General features: G+C 37.7%; 1 protein-coding gene across 3 annotated transcripts in view; it reads right to left on the reverse strand.

The window, feature by feature from the left end:
* MED13L (mediator complex subunit 13L) overlaps positions 1–23280 on the reverse strand; it is a 330012-nt gene that overhangs the window by 138647 nt on the left and 168085 nt on the right. For 2 of the 3 annotated variants that reach the window (XM_062182537.1, XM_062182536.1), the window contains exons 3-4: positions 17135–17219; positions 2234–2317 (exon numbers count right to left, since the gene is read on the reverse strand). In XM_062182537.1, coding sequence (XP_062038521.1) covers positions 2234–2317; positions 17135–17219 — 169 coding nt within the window. The remainder of the gene's footprint in view (positions 1–2233; positions 2318–17134; positions 17220–23280) is intronic. The other variant, XM_062182538.1, reaches the window with a different exon arrangement.

The raw sequence follows: 23280 nt of genomic DNA on the forward strand, positions 1-23280 counted from the left end.
TACATGTATTATTGACATTTGGCTTAACTCATAAAAACTTTTAGATTCTAAATGAAGTGTTAAGATATACAAACTCTATAAAATAAACTGGTTACTAAATGTGACTTTTTCAACAGCTTTACTATTAATATATGATCACTAATCGCTACTCCTTCAATTCTTGTTTCATTTCTACACTTCCTCTTCATCCCCTAGTGGCTGTCAATTCACCCAAACAGCCTATATCTGATGACCCAAAGTTTTGTGACTGGCTCTGTGAGAATCCATGCTAAGCATGAGGAGGCAAGGAAGACTGGGCAAGACAATTACTGTGCTGAAGCATGCCATGGGTACTCACTTCCACTTATAAACATGAAAGCCAAAACTGTAACTAATCTAAGTCCTCTGTACATTTAACTTAAATGCAAGATTTGGAAATAAAAATCCAAGGACATATTCATAATTAGGCTAAGCCAAATCAGTATATATTTATCCCTCAACAGCCAAAGTCACAGGGTGATGGGTCCAGCCCTATCCCCATACTCAAATCACAGTGTACTCAGATTCCTCATACAAAACAGCACTCTACTGGCATATAACTTACCATCCTGTATATTTGAATAATCTCTAGATTACTTGTAACACCTAATATATTTAGTCCTTTTTCCCACACTCATGGTAAATGTACCTGACTTCCTTGCCATGTCTTCTCACAAGACTTTCAGATTTCAGATTTCCTGGCCAAAAAGCAAAACAAAATCCTCCTATTCTCCAAAGGATTTGGATGAAAAGTGGCAGTAAAATCAGAAAAAAAACTCCAAGAGAACACAAAGAACTAAGTTGGGTCTATTATGGAACTGTACTCCAGAGGGCAGTGGCACACATATTTATACTGTTATCACTGTCACCATCTTAACCACATTATATTGAAGGTATCACTATTGTCTGGACAGCTGGACACGTCTGAATCAGAGTATGACTGGTGTGTTGGCTCAGTAAATAAATATGTGAAATATCTTGGGAAATAAACATCTGATACAACGTAAATGCTATTATATGACATTGTTCAGAGAATAACAAAAAGTCTGTACAGTCTGTACAGACACAGTATTGAGTATTTTCAACCCACTACTGCTGGAATCCAAGTATGTGGAAGCCATGGACAGAAGGGCTGACTGTACAGGGAAAAAAAAAAAAAAAAAAAAAAAACCCTGCTCCATCAATCAAAGTCTCCATAAACAGGATCACACTTTTAATAATCACACTCATATACATGGCTACCTTTCTAAAAGGTAAAATTTGATGTACATACACCTGTGTGCTATAAGATTTTATAAGTCCTAAGAGATTTTAAAAGTACTAAAAAAGGAAAATATTTCAAAGTTGCTTTAAGACAGATACGTTGGGGGAAAGACTACTAATTAAATCTGTGGTAGCAACTGGGAAAGTTTAGAGTGTAAAAGTTCCAAAGAGGGCAAGAGCTACTAACTGTAATTCTATCAAGTAATAGAAAAGACTTAACCTTAAGGCTACTATATAAGGTTTCAAAGAGCTCTAATCAAAAGCTGGTTGCAGGAACACTTAGCTTAGGGCAAGCACAATGACAGTAAACCAGAATCAAGACTATGTACTATGACTATGCTCTTCAACATGAAATAATCACCATCCACTTATGATTCCAACTAATTCTATGCTATACTGAGAGGTAAGTAAGGTAATTACTCTGATTCTGATTCTGATTTGATTGAGCTAAACTCCACGCTTGTTTTGTATCAAGGACTGCTTATATACTCACACATACAAATTGTAGCTAAAAGTTTAGGTTTACAGAAACAATTCACAGTCCTAGAATTTTACATAGTCAAGGGCATGTTAACATACTTTAAGGAACATCAAAATTCTCACTATTTTAATTCACTTGGCTGTTTTTACAGTTATACCATATAATACTTAAAGGAAGAAAAATGAGCAAGAATAATGAAAAATCACAAAATAAAATATCTCACTCCCAAATAATGTGGTCATAATTGATTTAGATACAAGTATATTAACAATCATCTTTCTAGTCCAATTTTTAATATTAAAGAAAAACTTAATAATCCAACATTTAATAACACTGTGATCCAAGAATGCATTTTAGTACATCTAATCCTCCAACATTATTAAGAAATAAATAAGCTACCCACCCAACCCTTCCCAAAAGAAAGCTGTGGTCCAAAAGAAATCAGAAGGCCAAGAGCACTATAAAACTCACCTTTTGTTAACTGGCTTTTCATCCTTTTCATAGGGTCGGACAAACCATTTCCCAATCCTAACGAAGTTCTTATCCATTAGGCACCTGCAAAAAAAAAAAAAAATCACATCAAGAACTGCTTTTTATAGTTACAAAAACAAATTAGCAAAACACTAAATCAATAAGATGAGATATATCACTGAAAATAAAAGCCTCATCAATTAAAAGTGTGAAAATGTTTTTCTACCACTTGAAATTTTTATGTTGTGCTTAGAAAAACAATTCTGGCTTTGGGGATAGACTTTTATAAACATTTCAAAAAATTTTAAGTGAAATACACTGATGTATACCTAAGACTTCCAACATTTCAGAATTACTTGAACGTGACTTTGATTCTTGTGTCATCAAGACATTATGCAGTCATTTAGAGTACCTCAGAGATATTCTTCCAACAAAGCCCAACCTGAAAGTCTTAATGGCCTTTTGGATTATTTTTAATTGATTTTATTTTTTTCGTGACCTGTGATAGGCAGTCCTTTAACAAAGATCTCACTAACAAAAACATAACACAGCAGGGCTGGCACTGTGGCATGGTGGGTGAGGCCGCTGCCTGCAGTGCCAGCATCCCATATAGGCACCAGCCGGAGTCCCAGCTGCTCCACTTCTGAACCAGCTCCCTGCTAGTGTGCTTGGGAAAGCACTGGATGATGGCACAAGTGCTTGAAACCCTGTACCTGTGTGGAAGACATGGATGAAGCTCCTTGTACCTGGCTTCAGCCTGGCCCAGCCCTGGCTGTTGTGGCCATTTGGGGAGTGAACCAGTGGACAGAATCTCCCTCTCTCTTTCAGGAAAAAAAAAAAAAAAAAAGGAATCTGCCTCTGCATCTCCCTCTCTATAACTCTTTCAAATAAATAAATAAATAAATATTTTTTAAAAAATAGCAGCTTCATCTACTTAAGTATTTTCCTTTTACACTTGGTCATGGCACTCCAAGAAAATAAGGAATTATAGTCATGTCTTCAATAATGAATGTTTGCTTTATTCTAAGCTGTGCCTAGCTTCGGAGTCCGTGACATTTGTGTGCACTGTGTTCAATATCAAATCACAGGGTTCTCTTCTTGAAGACACTGTATGTGGCAACTGAACCCAACTCACACAATAACACACAATTCAAATGAAGTGACAACAATACAGAAAGTTATGAATAACCTTTTAACTGCCATCTGGACATTTGTGAGATGATAATGATTATTATAAAGAGTAGCTTGATTTTAAAAATGTTAAGAAAGAGGGCCGGGGCTGTGGCATAGTAGGTTAAGCCACCGCCTGTGGTGCTGGCAGCCCTATAGGTGCTGGTTCAAGTTCCAGCTGCTCCACTTGCAGTCCAACTCCCATGCTGATAGCCTGGGAAAGCAGTGAAAGATAGCCCAAGTGCTTGGTTCCCTGAACCCACATGGGAGACCTAGTAGAAGTTCAAGGATCCTGGCTTTGAATAGGCCCTATTCTGGCCATTGTGGCCATTTGGGGAGTAAACCAGAGGACAGAAGACCCCTCTCCCTGTTTCACCCTCCCTTTGTAACTCTGACTCTCAAATAAATAAATCTTTTTTTAAAAAGTCTAAAAATGTAGGGAGAAAATCTGTACTCTGTAACTGATGAAATACAGTGATCTAATCCTTCAGTGAAGTTACAAGTATTTTGTAAGAAAACCTGTGAGAGCACTGGATGTAATTATTTTATACAAGCTTCTTCTACCAGTAAAAGAGCTGCACAGAAATATTCAGGCCATTACGCACTGGATTTTTGTCTCTACCTTCCACGCCATCTAGGAGGATGACAACAACTCATTACAAGATAGATTGGTTAGGGGGCCAGCGCCATGGCTCACTTCATTAATCCTCCGCCTGCGGCACCAGCATCCCACATGGCCGCCGGGTTCTAGTCCCGGTTGCTCCTCTTCCAGTCTCGCTCTCTGCTGTGGCCCGGGAGGGCAGTGGAGGATGGCCCAAGTGCTTGGGACCCTGCACCCGCATGGGAGACCAGGAAGAAGCTCCTGGCTCTGGATCAGCGCAGCGCGGGCTGTAGCGACCATTTGGGGAGTGAACCAACAGAAGGAAGACCTTTCTCTCTCTCTCTCTCTCTCTCTCTCTCTCTCTCACTGTCTATAACTCTACCTGTCAAATAATAATAATAAAAAAAAGATAGATTGGTTAGTAAATGGCAATAGCTTCTTCTGGCCAGTTACATAAAAATGTCAGTGGATTCAACTGCTTCTACTTCAAAAATGAATTTGTATAAAAATTTTTGTTGGGTGTTGTAGTGCAGTAGGCTAAGCCTCCAACTTCAGCACTGGCATTCCATATGGGCGATGGTTCATGTCCTGGCTGCTCCTCTTCCAATCCAGCTCTCTGCCTATTACCGGGGAAAGCAGTAGAAGATGGCACAAGTGCTTGGATCCCTGCACCCACATGGGAGACCCAGAAAAAACTGCTGGCTCCTGGCTTCCAAGCGGCCAGCTCCAGCCTTTGCAGCCATTTTAGGAGTGCACCAGAATGGACGACCTTTGTCTCTCCCTCGCTCTGTGTTCTACCTTTCAAATAAATTAATTAAAAAAAAAAAAAAATAGTGTTTTATTCTCTAAAACCCGTAAGTATATCAAAGGTATATCTTAAAATCAATAATGCTTATACTGAAAGTATAGGATGTATAAAAGGGAGGGGATCATACCAAATGCTAAATATTGGCTTTCAGTGACACATTCTGTCACTTAATAAACATCATCTTAAAAAATGCTAATTCATATATGCCTTGAGGATCAGAATTCAAAAGAATCATTTTATTAAATACCAGAGAAAACAGTATGACTACAGTAAACAGGCAGAAAAATCCAAGGCTTTAGAGAATATGAAACAAAATAGATAAAAATATGTGAATAAAGAGGACAACATGTAAAAGTTTATTTCAAATCCCTTGCTTTTCTATGAAGTATAAGTAAAAGATTCTATTTGCTGATTTCATTCCAGGAAAAACAGATGGGTCTACAGTGTGGGAGAGCAACCCACAGTCAACACCACTCAAGGACAAGGGTGAAAGGCAAAGGGCTAACAACAACAGTCTGAGAGTAATTCTGTGTGAATTTATCTCCTGGAGCGCCCACTACAGATCATATTTCTTTATCAGCAATGTCAACAAAAGGTTATTATTGCTAACACAAAAAACAGCCATGGAAACTATCCTTCAATCTAAAACCCATCTGTTTCCAAATCAGAGTCATAAATGACTTGTGTGATTTTTTTAATTGCTAATCGGTTTCTATGAGATCAGTGATTTTCTACACACGAAAAGGAAAAGGTGAGAGTACAGAATTACACTGGATGAAGCAGTATTTTGGTCAATTAGTTAAGGACTGATGTTGGGACTGGGGGACGCTGCCACAGTCTCTCCAAGGCTGGCATTACGGAAAGTATTTCAGTGTAGTGTTATGAAGATGAAATTCTGGGAGGAAATGAGAGGGGAGTTTAATCTTTGCTAAGGAAGATAGGCCCACTTGATTGGTATGCTGTTAATATACTGACTCATTAGCAGACTAAGCTGAGGTTCTAAGTTCATGGTCTCAATCATTTTAGGGTCATGAGTCTATAGTTACAAAAGAAGAAGAAAATCATATGAAAGTTATTATTAAGCCTTTCTCCAGAAAAAAAATTGAATAAAAAGCAAAACACTGCACATGATTTCACATAATTGGTGAACTCTGTGAAACAAATCCTAGGTTAGGAATTTTCCTATTAAACACTACCACTGGGGAGGGCATTTGCCCTGGCAAATAAGATGCTCACATCCTGCATCAGAACACCTGAGTTCAAGTCTAGGCTCCAGCTCCTGATTCCAGCTTCTTACTAACTTACATCCTAGGAGGCAACTGTGATGGCTATTGTAGCTGCATCCCTGGAACCCATGTTGGAGACCTATATTGGGTTTCCAGCTCCAGACTCTGGACCCCTGACTGTTGCAAGCATTTGGACAAGAAGCATGCTTTGTGTGTGTTTAAAAAAAAATAAAATCATAGAAGATACTCAACATGTATGGAATTACACAGCTCCTAAAAAATGTTTAGAAAGGCTAGTACTACTGCCCAAATGCCTCAATTATATGTGAAGAAAATAATTAAATATTTTACAGAGATAATTCTAAGATATAAAAATTATATCAGAAATATAATTTCCCCCTTTTTACACTCTATCAATTTTTATTATTTTTGAGGAACAAATCTTACATTTAACTTCAAAAATAAACCTAATAAATATATTCCATCTGCCAAAAATTGTTTCAAATCAACATCATCATGCATACAAGGGGTCTTCAAAAGTACACAGAAAATGCATAGTATGGAAAAAATGCATTGATTTCAAACATTTTTTTTGCACCAGAATAAATGTCTCTTAATTTCATTTTTCCACTAACTTTTTGAAATACTTTTGTATATTTGTTAACCCTTTTGTCCATTCAGCAACCCTAATCACTAAGATACGACAGAGTTCTGTAAAGCAGTACAATATTATGTTGTAAAATCACTGTGATCCCAGATTTATAAAAGTCTTTAACCAATAGTATTAGAAAATAACTTCTCTTCCAAACCCCCACCACCTTCCAAAAATCAGTTTCAAAAAATAGCTGCTGAAAATGAAAATAGGCTATGTGTGTACTTAATGTTTCTGTGTCATGCCATATGGCTCTGAATAATTAGCTACAAATACAACCCAACTCCAGAGTCAGCAAGCCCTCATCTCCCATCCTACAGCCACAAGCAGGCCTGATGCATGATTATAAATGCCACAGTGGCAGCCACAGTCCAACTTACAAGCCCTTTCCTAGATGGGGTAGTTGGGAGGCATAGAAGGGTATCCAGCAGTGGCCTGGGCTCCTGTGAGATCTCAAACGATGTGGGTATGATAGGCTTCATCTATTAAAGAGTCCAAGCAGTATATTCTCTACCATGCTCTCAACCAAACTGCATCTTAATATTATCTAGTTACAGAACTGCTCACATAGAGTTTATATGCTTTATATAAATGTTAGATAACTTCCTAAATTTTATATAACTTTTTAAAATGTTATATAAATTTTCTATAATTTCAAACCAGAACATCCTCTCCAACATCAAAGCTTTACCTCACCACTTGAATCTGTACCAAACATGCATACAAAGAAGATTCCTTCCTACAAACTACATTGCTCCAATTCCCAAATAAATTATACCTATATAATTGAGGGCTGAAGAAACCTCTTCCAACTGACCCCTGTGTCTTCATCACGTTAGGTTCCCACTGTGCCTAGCAGATGTCATCTCACAGAGCCAAGCAGACCCCATTATTCCCATTCTCTCTTCACAGGCCTAATCTCACTGGGAAGGTCTACTCTAATACACTTAAACACAACTGCAGCTATGCTGTAGCTTCAAACACTAGTGTCAGGGCTGGCGCTGTGGTACAGTAGGTTAAGTCTCTGCCTGCAGTGCCGGCATCACACATCAGTTCAAGTCCCACCTTCTCTACTCCGATCCAGCTCATTAGTAAGATGCCTGGAAAAACAACTGAAGATGACCTAAGTGTTTGGGCCCCTGAACGCACATGGGAGAAAGCTCCTGGCTCCTAATAGGCCCAGCACTAGCCACTGCTGACATTTGGGGAATGAACCAGCGGATGAAAGATTTCTCTCTGCCTCTCAAATCAATAAAAAGACTTCTCTGCCTCTCAAATAAATGAACACCTTAGTGTCTAATCCCTTTCCCAGACTACAAAAAAAAAAGTTCTAAAATTTAAAATCCTAACCTCCTCCCTAACCTGGCAATATTAAATAGACAGACTGATTAGCCTTAAAGCAAAGATATTCCTTTTTAGACTTTTACAATTAGGTATGCATTTTCAGTCACTTGTGTCTACAATGGTTGTACAGCCTATGCCCACTAGGTCTACTACAGACTCACTTTCCTACTTCCTTGAAAAAAAATAGCATACTCTGGCATTTCAATAAAATTTAAACTTATTTATGACTCATTTGTTGCTCCTATTATGACTTTATATCCAAGGATTTTTGATGTTGCAATATTAAATAGCCATTTATTCAACTAGAGTTGAACTTGCAAATATGCTCTAATGCACTTTATATGATTCTGAAATCACCACATCCAAGGGCATTGCTCATGTGCCCTTTGATGATCACCCCACTTGATAACAAAACCATAGCACATTAATACCTAGAAATTTGGGGTCAGTGTGATAGCACAGTAGGTAAAGCTGCCACCTGCAACAGGATCCCATATGGGCATTGGTTTGTGTCTCAGCTGCTCCATTCCAATCCAGTTCCCTGCTAACGGCCTGGAAAGGCTGCAGAAGATGGCTCAACTATATGGGCCACTGTCGTCCATGTGGGAGACCTGGAGGAAGCTCCTGGCTCCTGGCTTCAGCCTGGCCCAGTCCCAGTTGTTGCAGCTGTTGGGGGGGGGGGGGGGGGTGTGAACCAGCAGATGGAAGATATCTCTCCACTCCTCCTTCTCTCTGTGTGACCCTGACTTTCAAATAAATAAATCATTAAAGGGAGGCAGTGGCATTGTAGCATAGTGGGTAAAGCCACTACCTGTGACGCCTGTATCCCATATGGGCACCAGTTAGCACCACAGCTGCTCCACTTCCAATCCAGTTCCCTGCTAACGTACCTGAGAAAGCAGCAGAAGATAGCCCAAGTGCTTGGGTCCCTGCACCCATGTGGGAGACCTGGAAGAAGCTCTTGGCTTCAGCCTGGCCCAGTCCTGGCCATTGCAGACCCCTGGGGAGTGAACCAATGAATGGAAAACCAATCTTTCTCTCTCTCTCCCCCGACTTCCTCTCTCCCTTTCTGTAACACTGCATTTCAAATTAACAAATGAATCTTTTCTAAAAAAGTTTAAAAACCTAGAAATTTACAAGTACAATGTTACTATAATTTCCTCTATATTATATTCATTGTATTTTTCCAAAGGAGAACTAGTGTAACTAAGTGTAAACACCAATTCTTGGCAGACCGAAGGCTCTGGGTCAAAGACAATTTTACAGCAGTGTTACCAGCTACAGCAGGTGAATATGCTGACCACCCATTACGGAAGCTGGAGCATAGACTACTCTTGAAGAGCAATTGCATTTTACAATGTCAAATACCCACAGATTAAAGTCTCCCTGAAGAAGCAGGGACATGATAGATCAGACAGCTTTGAAAGAGCCATACAATCTTTTATTGTGTGCAAAGTAATGATCTGCATCTTAGAGGAGAAAAATATGGGATGCCAGCACTGCAGGTGGAGGCTTTACCCGCTATGCCACAGTGCTGGCCCTGCTTATGTGTTTTAATCTAGAACTTAAAAATTAAAATATACTACCACACATAATGTCGACTTGGCAACATTATACCAAATAGTTTAATATATCTACAAATCTACAAAAGCAAAATTTTCCTGAGTCCCAAATGTGGTGCAAGTTACTGAAGCAATATTATAAACCATGCATTTTTTAACTGAACGTCCTGGCTTTTTCCAAACCTTTCAACCTTGGGATGGCTTTGTGGCACAGTGGTTAAACCAGTGCCTGTGATGCCAGCATCTCAAAGTGGGATGTAGGTTTAAGTCCCAGCTGTTCTGTTTCCAATCCAGCTTCCCGTTAATGTGTTTGGGAAGGCAATGGATGATGCCCCAAGAGTTTGAATCCCTGCCACCCATGTGAGACACCTCAATAGAGTACTGGGTCCTAGTTTTGGCCAGGTTCCACCTTCACAGTTGCATCCATAAGAGGGAAATGAGCAGTTCAAAGATTCATCTCCACCCAGTACCACTTTGTGTGTTTATGTGTACATGTGTGTCTGTGTCTCTCATTCTTTGACACTCTGTTTTCAAATAAATAAATCAATCTTTAAATATAAAGCTCTCAACATAATGTTTTACTTCCTTTTGATAGAGTTATATGAAAAGGATATGGCATATTATGAAAACTTGCACCAACTACAAAAACTAAGAGTAACTGGCCATTATGTCTGCAGTACTAAAACTGACAACTGAAGAAACTCTTGCAAAACAATTATAGGTTTTATTTTCTGTAATGTGCTCACAGCCAAAGTACTTTTCAAACAATAGGAGTGTGAGATTCACTAAATTTAAAATAAAAGGTGGAAACTTTGAGAAAATAAAAAAACGTATTTAACAAAATTTCACTGACTTGGAAAGAGTGCTTAAGAACAACCCAAAGTAGTGAATTATTAGGAAGTAGGGTGAGGGAAATGGGGGCACAGAAGAAAGAAGGAGAGTCAAGTCAAAGTCACAGAGATTCTGTCTGCATAAGCAAAAACTAAATTAACAGTATTTTATCATTCTGGGCAGTTTGCCAAAAAGAGATAATTGATCATTAGAAAATAGAAAGCACACTTGCTTTCTCAAAAGAGAGAAAAAATAAGTGTTACTACATGATCTAAAATATAAAACTTAGAATAGCTAAATATTCTGATACCAGGGTTCTTGCTTTTTTTTTTTTTTTAAAGATCGATCAATCTATCTATCTATCTATCTATCTGAAAGAGTTATAGAGAAAGAGAGACAGACAGAGACAGGGATCTTCATCCACTGGTTTACTCCCAAAATGGCCACAACGGCCAGGGCTGGGTCACACTTGGCCAGGCTAAAGCCAGGAGCCAGGAGCTTCATCCAAGTCTCCAGCTTAAGTACAGGATCCCAAGCACTTGCACCATCTTCCATTGCTTTCCCAGACACATCAGCAAGGAGCTGGATAGGAAGCAGAGCAGCCCAGACTTTAATCAGCGCTCACAAGCGATAGGCACTGCAGATGGCAACTTAACCCACTATACCAAGCACTGGTCCTTATACTAGAACTCTGACATACCACAATTGAAGAAAATATCAAAAAAAGCCATATGGTTCAGTCTTTAAAAAAAAAAATAGGATAAATATATCCATCCTTACATTTGAGAAACTTCTGGGTTTCAGCAATATAACTGAAGCTGTTTAGAGGATAAATTATAAAAAGGAGAAAATACCTCAACTTAAGAGCTATGATAGTGGTCAGCATTGTGGTAGAGTGATTTAAGCCACCATCTGTGATACCAGCACACCAAATCAGAATACCAGCTCAAGGCCCAGCTACTTGGCTTCCCATCCAAATTCTTGCTACTGTGCCTGGAAAAACAGCAGATGATGGTCCAAGTACTTGGGCTCCTGCTACCCACCTGGGAGACAAGAATGGAGCTCCTGGCTCCTGGATTCTGTCTACTCCAGACCTAGCTATTGCAGCCATTTGGCGAGTGAATCAGCAGACAAAAGATCTCTGCCCCAACCTTCTCTTTCTATGCCACTATATGCCTTTCAAATAAATAAACGTTTTTTTAAAAAGTATGGCAGATGAATTATTTTTCCAAACATATGCTATCCCTGCCTGTCCCAAAGTGTAACTTTGGTATCTACTGTTGATAGAGAATTGTCACCAATTTACATTCTGTAGTAAAAGTCTTTTCCAATGAAATGTGACCACAGTGGCACATGCCACTTCTAAACAGTAGTGTCAATGGGTACCAAGTGTTTGCCACCATTCTTTGTCTCCAGCAGGAGTCAAGAAGTATTAGACAGAGGCTGCCCCATCTGCAAAAGTCTTGGCGGAAAGAGGAAATTTAACAACACTGCAGTCAGTGGCTCACCATGGGCCTGCAACATGAGCAAGAAATAAGCCTCTATTATTGTGAGCCACTAAGATCTTCTAGGTGTTCTGTTACTGTGGTGTAAGTGACCCTCATCTGATAGATGAAAACGCCAATGCAATACTTTATGAAACACTTAAATGATATCTTAAAGTATGCAAGTGACAATCAAAATGAAGAGAATGGGACTGACAAAAGGGATATCTGGAAGGCTGACAAGCAGAAGTGGAGAATTCACTATTATAAGCAACACAAACAATAAGAAAAGATTTAGCTGGACCAAGAAATCAGAGAGCTACACAGAAGAAGTATTAGATGAGTTATCTATGATGCCAAAGAATAAAGATGAAGAGGTGAAAGTTACAAGACGACAGATTTCTGCCCAGTTTAGGAAAGACTGCCTAGTACTGAATACTTCTGAAGATAAAAAGAACTCCTTTGGGAAGCTGTGCTCACATAGCCAGAAGCATTCAAAAAGAGGATGAATGACACACAAAATGGAAATGACAGAATGGGATTCCAGAATTAATGCTGTCCAAATCTGGAAACAGTGACATCAATTCTTCTCTTAGTTGCTAAGAGCAATTAAGCTGTTGTATTGAGCTGCTGTAATGAGAAGGTATGATGCGGGCCAAAAAGCCCTTCCCCACGCTCTAGCTGAAGGAACATGGGCTCAGCAAGCTTAAGTCACTGGTCCATGTCACATAACTGGTTATTCGGCAGAGCTGAGACCCAAAACATCTCATCTCTTAAGCAGTGAAGACAAAGACTTCTGGAAAGATATATAAAATTAAAGCCAAATATGTTAGCTTCAATCTGATCTCTCTATGAAAAATGATCTTGAGCAAACCTGTAATTTTTTTTGTTTTTGGATTTTTTAATGGACAGATGACCCAGGTTAAGCATATATAATATAGCATATACATATAAATAACTGAGTTATAACAGAAATGAAAGATAAAAATATTTTAAGACATATTACTCTAGAACACAAAATATTCCACAGAATACTAATGTAATACTACCTCAGCACCAATCAACAGCCATGAGAAATGAAATTTACTGTGAAATTTGTTAATTTTGATAGTGAAATTTTTATAGTAATATCTGTGAAGACATTATTCATCATACACTAGCAAACACAGCCTTCAGAAAAGATTGAAAGATTGACTCATGTGACTCTTATTTAGCTTTAAATGAGTTTCTCAAGTTAGTAAATGAAAAAAAAAAAGTTAAATAACAAATCAACTGTACAAGTTTAATTAATTTAAAAACTAAGGAAAAATCATTTAGGAAACAAAAGCTCCCTGAATGTGATACAGTCCTGGAATGATACGCTCCATAACCACAATTCTGGGTTCCATGTTATTGTCATTAGCAGTATATCAGGCATTACGTGGCACACATTATGCATGTCCTTTAACAAAAACTCAAGGTTTATGCTATACTTAATTTATAGGCTGCAAGCTAAGGTTTAATGAAGTCGAAATAACTACCCAAGTAGCAGACCCAGAGATCAAAACCAAGGTCTAATTCATCAATACTCTTTAGAACTATCCCAAACTTTATTTTGCATGCGATAGTTTTCTTACAATCCAACTTAACTTGAACCTCAATTTTCATCACAAATTCTAAATTCATGAGCTCAGAAGAAATGAATTATATAAATTTGTCTTCCAGTTTTTCTGCTATTCTTTTCTCCCAAAGGAAAGAAACATTCTATTTAAAATACAAGACTGAAAAGAAAAAATATTCTATTACAAAATCATTAGTAGTATTCTCAAAGGAATAAATCATAACACAGTGAGATACAATTTTTGTATATATATGATTTGCCTCATATACCATTAGAATTTTTATATAAAAAGAACTATGTCTAAAGGTGCATTAATTACTGTGCAGACATAAGAACTTTATTTCTGCCATAGGATTATGAAAATGTAAATTTTCCACATTTTCCTGAAAGAAATTTGTATGTACTTTTGTTTTGTTTTGTTCTGTCATAGGAGAGAATTACTGACTATTCAGAATACCGAAGAGTGCCTACCTCTTACAACCAAAACAATGCTTCTATAGGTACTCTACCTAAATAACAGATGGCCTTCGGGTCTACTCCAGATCACGGAATTTGCAACTAAAGTTCAGAAGGAGATGTACAGAAATGTGATCAGAAAGTCTCTCTGAATGAGTGAGACTTGTCAACTATATAACTCAAGCACCCTAAGCAGTGATACTGCAGTGCTGTCACCCCTGCCAATGGCTTGACAAGATATATAATGGTATGGGAATGTCCTTAAAGTTTTGATGACTCAAAATTACAATATGTAGACTGAGGGGGGAAAAAAGTGAAAAGCTTTTCTCAGAGAAGTTCTTAAATAACCCATTGTTTATCATTTATTTCTACCCTAAAATCCCTATTCCAAGTCTGGAACAGACTATTTTGACAGACAGTAAAGAGGTGCTCAAACACCAAAAGGAATACAGCATTAAGGACATAGCAGCCATCATGAGCAGTTTGCTCTGGTCCAATCTGGAAGAAGTTGTACATCAAAACAGATAACGATTATAAGAAATTATCATCCACTGGGTGAAACAGGAATCCTTGAGTCAAAATTGATACATCTAGAGAAAGACAGCTAGATAGCTAGGCTAGCAAAAGAAAAAAAAAAAAAAAAGAAAGAGGAGGGAAGATGGGGGAAATGAAATGCTCTTCCTTACAACAGAACATGAACTAACAAACGAAGGCGAGGCAGGCGTTCAGCTGCAGCAGTTAAGACACTGCCGGGGACACCTGTATCACATATCAGAATGCCCGGGCTGAACCTGAAATTCTACTCCTTTACTCCAGCTCTCTGCCCAGACCCTCCTGGGGGGCAGCAGGTAATGGCTCAGATAGCTGGGTCCTGGCCATTTAGTGGGAGACCCAGATTGGGTTCCCAGTTCCTGGCTTCAATCTGGCCCTGCCCACCTATTGCAGTCACTGGGCAGTGAATCAGTAGATGTCTCTCTCTGTCTTGCTCAAATTTGTTTTAGTTTTAAGTAGAAGAAATGGTGGCATTTGAAAATTACCATTACAGCCATGATAGTGATATCTGATTTAGGCAAGGACTAACCTAAAGCAGCTTACATATGTCGGTGAAAATTTGATGCAAAATAGGAAATTACACAATCTCATTGTATTCAAACACAAATTACTTATTAATTACCAAAATAGAATTGATAAAGCTCATAGCTAAAAATTACTTGCTAAGGGGCCAGCGCTATAGCACAGTGGGTTAACACACTGGCCTGCAGCCCATATGGGCACCGGTTTTGTCCCGGCTGCACCTCTTCCCATCCAGCTCTCTGCTATGGCCTGGGATAACAGTAGAATTGGCCCAACTCCTTGGGCCCTTGCACCCATGTGGGAGACCCAGAAGAAGCTCCTGGCTCCTGGCTTCAGATCGGCTCAGCTCCAGCCATTGTGGCCATCTGGGGAATGAACCAGCTGATGGAAGATCATCTCTCTGTCTCTACCTCTCTCTGTAACTCTTTCAAATAAATAAATAAACCTTTTTTTAAAAAATTACTTGCTAAATTACAGTGAAAACCCTGATAGAGCACTCCAACAAGTGATCAAAAAATGTTATCATTAACAATGACACTGACATTGAAAACAAACACCTTCTACACCCCAAATGCCTTTGATGCAGACTTTATCAAGCCCAGTCGCTCTACTTAGCTTGCAATCCCTGTGTCTCCACTTTGATAATTATGAGTCATCTCCTTACTAAAGAATAACTCACTACAATTAAAGGAATGGCGCAAGGGTCAGGCTGGCCCCAACAAGAACCCAGATCATGTGAGGCTGAATTCAATTAACTCCTCCTTAGTTAATATCTTAATACTAGACTTCATTTTGAGACACTTCACAGGAACCCTGAACAAACAATGTCCCCAGACTCCAAACAGATTGGAGTCCATCTCACCATCACAGCATTCTCAAAGAACACATGGCCCCCTACTCCTGACCAATCAAAGGAAGGCAGCTAAGCACTTGGACCAACCAGACACTCATACACAAATGGATCCTGCATTGTTCAATCCCAACTCTGTTAGATTCACTAATCCTTCAAAGAGTCCAGGAATTCAGCAACATCTGTCTGATTCCTTGCTCAAATAAATACTTTTCCCCCTCCACTCCAGTGTCAGTGCTTGGCTTGCTGTGCAGGAGGCAAGTGAACCCCAATATTATTTGGGCTCAACATCACATGCTTCCTGGTATAATACACTGAGCAGAATGTGACATAACTGCTATGGATCCCTACTAAAAAGTATAACCTGAATCTAACCATTAGAAAACTAGCTTGAATTAAAAGGCCAACATATGGCCTCGCTCTATCAAAAATGTCAACATCAAAAAAGAAAAAAATGGCTGGCTTTTGGTGCAGTGGTTAGGATGCCTGTATATAAGTGCCCTGGGTTTGAGTTCTGATTCTCTTCCAAATCCCAGTTTGTGGATCATGAACATTCTACAACATAGCAAGTGATGGCTCAAGTAGTTGTATCCCTACCATCCACATGGGAGAGACCCAGACTGAGCTCCCAGCTCCTGGATTTGGTCTAGTCCAGTTCTGGCTGTTTTGGCATTTGGGGAGTGACCCTGATGATCGGAGAAATCTGTCTGTCTGGGTTTATCTGTGTTTCCCTCTGTGTTTCAAATTTTTTTTTTTTTTAAAGAGGCTACAGAACTGTTCTGGATTTAAAGCAACATGAAAATTAACTACAATGGGTGATCATAATTAGTTCTAAAGGAGTTAAGGTATAAAAGATATAATTAGGACAACTGGCAGTATTTGAACTGGACTATAGACTATACAATGGCATTTGAATTTCTTAATTGTCATAATTGTACTGTGGTTTATATGAAAGGATATCTTTGTCCTTAAAAAATGCACATCTACATACTTAGGGGTAGAAATGAGCATCAATCTTGAGTCTGCAAATAGTCCGGGGAATAAATTTTAAACACCCACATTAAGAGGGACAGGGACAGATGGGAGTTCACTGTATTATTCCTGAAACTTCTAAGTTTGAAATTATATCAACAGAAAAAGCAAGCGATTTATGTATTGTAATTTTTATACTAACAATAAATCCGTGCACGTGGAGACCTTCCAAATGTCTAGCATGGACTCTGCCATGTGCTCCTTCTCTTACCTTTCTAACAGATTGTGGATCGCTTTGAAGAGCAGCGTCCTACATTCATAGGAAAGGCCATTTTCCCAGAGTCCTTCTTCCACAACTGAAAAAAAAAAAAAGAAAAAAGAAAAAAAAAGAACCAGTAAAAAGGACATCCAAATAAAAATAAAGAAACTTTTAAAGCATTTTTCTAAAGAAAAGTTAATATGTTAATTTAAATTATCTAAATAATCTCAATCTCACACTGCAACAAAGTATTTGCCAGAAGTTATCAAATAGTTACATACAAAAGAAAATGTTTTTTAAAAAACTATGTGAAACATGAAGCACAAAGCAATTCCCCTCCCATAAGTTTTTTCAATCTGTTCCTTCAAAGTTTAAAAATTATTTGATATTCTCAAATTTATCTATCTAATAGTGCTACCAAGACTAATTTTATTAAAGTTTTACTGAAAGGAAGCAAGAATATTACAAAATAGTAACAAAGATATGATCTATACTTTCAAAGGGAAAATCAAGAGGAAAAATGTCCAAAGGTGTCAGTTACTTTTCTTTAAATGTTTTGAGGGTCATATTCAGACAGGCCTTTAAAGATATGACTTTAGGAAGATTGTCAGAAAAGTTAAATCTTAGTATAACATCAAATTTATTTCCTGAATTCAGATAATTTGGATAAGGTTTGGTATTCTGATAAATAACATATTTGGCTGTGAAGTATAACACTGAGCCCGAGTTCTCTAACACCAACAGATTCTAACAGACTACCAATGCCCCATGTAGTCCTAAAAATCTTTCATCTCATAAATATATAAACAGATATAAACTGCTCTAGAGGAGACAGTTTCCTTTTAAATTATATTAATTCAATGCAAGAGAGAAAAAAAGAACTGAAAGGATGAAAACAACATTTGCCAAAGAAAATTTCCTTTGTTTAGTTTATTATCTTGACAAAAACACTCAGCAGACAAAACTTGGACAGAGATTTAAAACACAAGTGAAATCTACTATGCATTCTACGGACTCTTATGGTACCAACAGGTACCTCAAAGGTATTCTGCACCTCTTCCCAAAGCATCCGAGAGAGTGCTTATAATTCATGTCCTTTATCACATTACTTTAAAATTATGAACCTGAATAAGTACTTTTTTTCTTGGCATGGCAGATAACTTCTATTGTCCTGCCTATGTGGCTAATCCTGACATACTAAACTATACTGATGACTACCAGGAATTTAAAAAAAGTACAGTAAACACATTTCTGCTAGCAAAGAGAGTCTCTACTCAAAACAAAACAGTCAAAAGTTTTCTACAGTCCTCTGCAAGTATCATATATTCTTGCACTCACACACATTTCTTTTGGGTACAGCTTTTCCTGAATATGAACGAGAGCTAAGTTCTCAACAAAGAACAGCACTGCATATTAATCTGCTTCCTAACGCGTTTCACTGACCATTCTTTCATAAGTCACTGAAGCAGGTATGGAAGGTGACAAACTAAAACATCCTTTTTATCACTTCCAATTTTTAAGAGGTCCTTTACAGACAGAGACAGGTTTTCATATATTGCTATATAACATGCACAAAATAAATTAGTTCAGAGTTCCTAAACCTATATTAATGTTCAAAATTCAACTCATCTGAACCATTCTCAACTTTGTCACTGGTTTCTACAACAGCAGTCCTTTGCAACATCACAAGTGCTAGTGATACAGCTTTTGTGCAAGTGTCCCACTTTTTTTGTTTTTAAAGATTAATTTTTATTCGAAAGGTAGAGAGAGAGAGAGAGAGAAAGAGAGAGAGAGAGAGAGAGACTCTTTCATCTGCTGGTTGACTCCCCAAAATGGATGCAACAGCTGAGGCTGAGCGAGGCTGAAGCCAGGAGCTTCATTCGGGTCTCCCATGTGGGTACAGGGGCCCAAGGACTTGGGTCATCTTCCATTGCTTTCCCAGGTCCACTGGTAGGGAGTTGGACCAGAAGCAGAGCAAATAGGTATCAAACCAGTGCTCATATAAGATGTCAGCTAGATTTTTTTTTTTTTTGCCAAGTTCAAAATAGCTGTTCACATTTTTTTAAAAAATCCTATAGTCAAAATCTTTTAATGTACTTCGAAGTAGAATGGTATATCCCATGAAGTTAATAATAACCCAAATTGTTAATACTATGTAATCTACATCAGCTACCTTATTTTTTCTTGATATACTTTATAGCAAATCTTGCTTCTAAATACTTTGGTACACATGAAATAAGAATCTAAACAAGATCTACCAGATATAACTTGTCTCCTTTAATTTAGAATAGCCTGTCTCTTTTTCACCTGCTTTTAAACATACACTTGACTTACTGAAGAAACAAGATTAGTAATCTTATAGAATATCACGTATTCACACCTAAGTGCTTTCTAATGACAGCACTATTTTTTAAGTTTTAATGATGCTGTTACTTTGGCCTTACCAGATGATAGCAAAGTAAAGTTTTAAGACAACAACCAGAACTTTTCCTCAAATGGTCCTCAAATGCCAGACACAGTTTTACAGTACCACAATGATTTTATCCTTATTTCAATCATTTTAAAATACATCTTACTTTTTTTTTCTTAAAAAACAAACAAAAAATTAAGGCAGCTATTATGAAAACCCACAATTAACATCGCACATCATGGCAGAAAACTGAAAGGTAAAGACGTCTGCTCTTACCTCTCCTATTGCACACTACACTTGAAATCCTATCCAGAACAATAAGGCAAGAAAAAGCAGTACTAAGCATAAAAAGTAGAGTGGAAGAGATAAATCTGTCTCTAAGACATGACTATTTAAAATTCCTTGAAAACAAAAATCAGCAAAAAATAAATTTTCCAAGAACTGAAAGTGATTTTTTCCAAGAACTTAAAGTGTAGATTTAGCTAATTCATAGAATACAAGGTAAATAGACACAAACCAGTATTCATCTATACATTGGAATGAATAATTAGAAAAATTTAAGTGTCATTCACAGTAGCAGCAAAAACCATGAAACTCTTGGGTATAAATTTTACAAAATATATACAAGATCTGTATGCTAAAAACTGTACTACTGACAGCAGAAATAAAATAACACAAATAAACTGATCATAGACTAGAAAAATCATTACTATTTAAGATGTCAATTCTTCCCAAACCAATTATGCAATATATTCTACTTCAATCAATAACCCTGCAACATGGTTTTATAGTATATTTATATGAAAAAGCAAAGGAATGAGAATAACCTAAACAATGTGGTTAAAAAAAGGCTACAGCTGGAAGACTTCCATTACCTGATTTCCAGACTTACTATGAAGGAAGGATAGATGAGACAGCACTGTACTGGGGAAAGGACAGACATGTACACAATACAACAGCATAGACACAGTACAGAAATAGAGCCACAAAAGTATCAAGGCGATTCAGTGGAGAAAGACAGTCTTTTCAACAAATGGTGCTGCAACTAATGAAGGAGGAGATTAAAATTAACTCAAAATGGATCATATAACTATAAATTATATAAATTAATATAAAGTTTAGGTACAAAATGAATATAAAATCAGGAAGAATGTAATAACACAAAGTAAAATCAATCTTACAACATTAAGCTCTTGTTTAAGGGAAATGAACTAAGACTTAAAAGTAGAAAATTATAAGTTACAAGTCAAGGGAAGTAACTACAAAGATGTACAGTGTCTCTATTTCACACGAATTTTTAAAAACTTTTTTTATTTGAAAGGCAGAGAGATGGGGGTGGGAGGGTGCAGGAAGGAGGGAAAGTGTGAGCAGTGTGCCTTCCATCAGCTGGTTTACTTCCCAGATGGCCTCAACAGTAAGGGCTGAGCCAGGCTGAAGCCAGGAGCACTGGCTGCATCCTGGTCTCCCATGTGGGTGGCAGAGGCTCAAGTACTTGAGATATACTCTGCTGCCTTCCAAGACGCATTAGCAGGATGGAAAACACAACAGCCCAGACTCCAACCAGGTACTTGGACATGAGATGCATTTGTTCCACGCAGTGCCTTAACCCAATGTACCACAAAATATGTAAATTTCCTACATTAGAAATATTATACTAAAGATTTGAGAACAGTCAATAATTTACAGTAAGCTGACAACTATGACCATGGATTAAACATTCTAACAAATAACATCAATGTGGCCTATGAATGTAAAGGTACACATTAACCTGCTGACCCTTTTAATTTACCATCAAAAGCAAATCTATGTCAAAATAAAAATAAACCAGAGCATCCTTCATTTCTTATCTATTTCATGTTCAGAAGAAAGTCTAATACTTTAAAATGATAAGTTATCATCAAAATTGTTTCTCCATCCAGAAAACAAAGTTTATTATTTTATTCTGCATCCCAAGTTTTGAACCAAGCACTATATAGATCATCATAGAAAGAGACAGCTGAGGAGATTAGTCAACACAATAGTAGGACACATAGTGAAGAATTCTGACATGCACTTTAGCCACACAGCACCAGATTTCTTCCTTATCATTGAGCATTGCCTAATGCCTAGGTGGCTGGGAACTGTCAAGGAGCCAAAGATGATCGCTCCTAATGGAAACTAAAAGAGACTGATTTACTTTTCCGTCTTCTACAGTCTGACAACAAGGATATACATATATATGCTGCAAACTCCACAAGATATTCCTGGCCCACACCTTTGACTCTGATCCAGGAAAAAAAGAGTGATGGAGAGATCTTTTTGTCAGCACCACAAAGAGAGGCTTCAAGATCCAGGTTGGGTCATGAAAGCAGCAACAACACTGTAGCATCCAGTGCCCGATAGTGGATAGCACTTTTCTCACCACACCACTTCAACAGTGGTGATTCTCAAAATGCTGTAGTTCTGTAAACACTCAATATTCCTCAATATTCTTTTAGTCCACCCAGTTTTCTTGGTGTGCAACTCTATTACAAAAATTTCTTTCTAATCTCCATTCTGTGAAGGAGAAAACAAATGCTTAAGAATGTTAAGAAACTTGTCTGAGACCATGTAATTAAGAAGTCTAAAGTATGAATTCACATTTAGCTATAGTCAGCAGTCTAAAGGATCAAACTTTTTAATCTGGTTTTATAAAGATCAATTTTTCCATTAAAAGAAATCAAGAGGAAGCAATTTCTTTTCATAGCTGCAGCATCTGGAATGTCTCAGAATTCATAAACACATGTTGAGTTGACCTGTTACTACATACACAACCCTTTTAAATTTTATTCAAATTAGCTTCCACCTAAAATCTACTTATATCCAATGAAGAGGACTAGTGGGATGAATGGAACTGAAATCTGAATTTTGTGACTATCACTCATCCTCTTCCCAGCATACCACAGTCCTGCATAGGGTGACTAGGTCAGAACTTTCAGCACTAGCTACAAAGACAACTTGTGACACTCAAGTTATATTTCCTTTTGGTTCCGAAATTTGGACCTTAATGTTTTCTAAATAATTGCAAGTAACATTTTCAAAAACTAAACATTCTGAAATTACTTCTGTAATGCATCTATGCAACTCATGATAAAGTCAGGTAAAACCACATTTTAGCTTTCTAAACTAATTCATCTGAGGCAGTTCCATATCTAGGCACACGGTAAAATTTAAATAGTTTATTTGCTTGATATGGAGATTCTTCAGGAAGTACTTTGGGGAAGGGAAGGAGGCAGTTGGAGTAGTCAAATTTAAGTTTCTATAAATGAGCTGACCCACTTAGTTCTCTGTTTCCCTTTCAAGGTAGACTGAGAAGAAAAACTGCCAAAGTCTCTTAGAAGGGCTGCAGATAATGCACCCTTCTCTTTACAATACTTGTACCTCTCCAGGGGATAATGCCTATGTCTTAGGGCAGAAGGAGACCCTTCTAATTCTTCTGATCTTCTCAGTTTCAACCAAATGCTTAATGCTTCTTTCGACTATAAAGTACTAAGAACTCCATCTCTATAGACAACACTTATAAGTTTATTAATGCATAATAGAGGAAATGTTATAAAACCTTGTTGGCCTCAGGTGAGAAAAAACTGAGACCTAATATGTGCATAAAATAGAGTGGCAAGAATCAACCAAAACAAAGAATTCTTGAACTACACATTCTCCTGTTGTTATTTTTTTTTTCTATGACCAGATTAAGAATGAAAAATTAAGTACTAGCCTAGCTGCCTATTTA

This window comes from Lepus europaeus, chromosome 23 (genome assembly GCF_033115175.1).
Source record: "Lepus europaeus isolate LE1 chromosome 23, mLepTim1.pri, whole genome shotgun sequence".
Classification (NCBI taxonomy): Eukaryota; Metazoa; Chordata; class Mammalia; order Lagomorpha; family Leporidae; genus Lepus; species Lepus europaeus.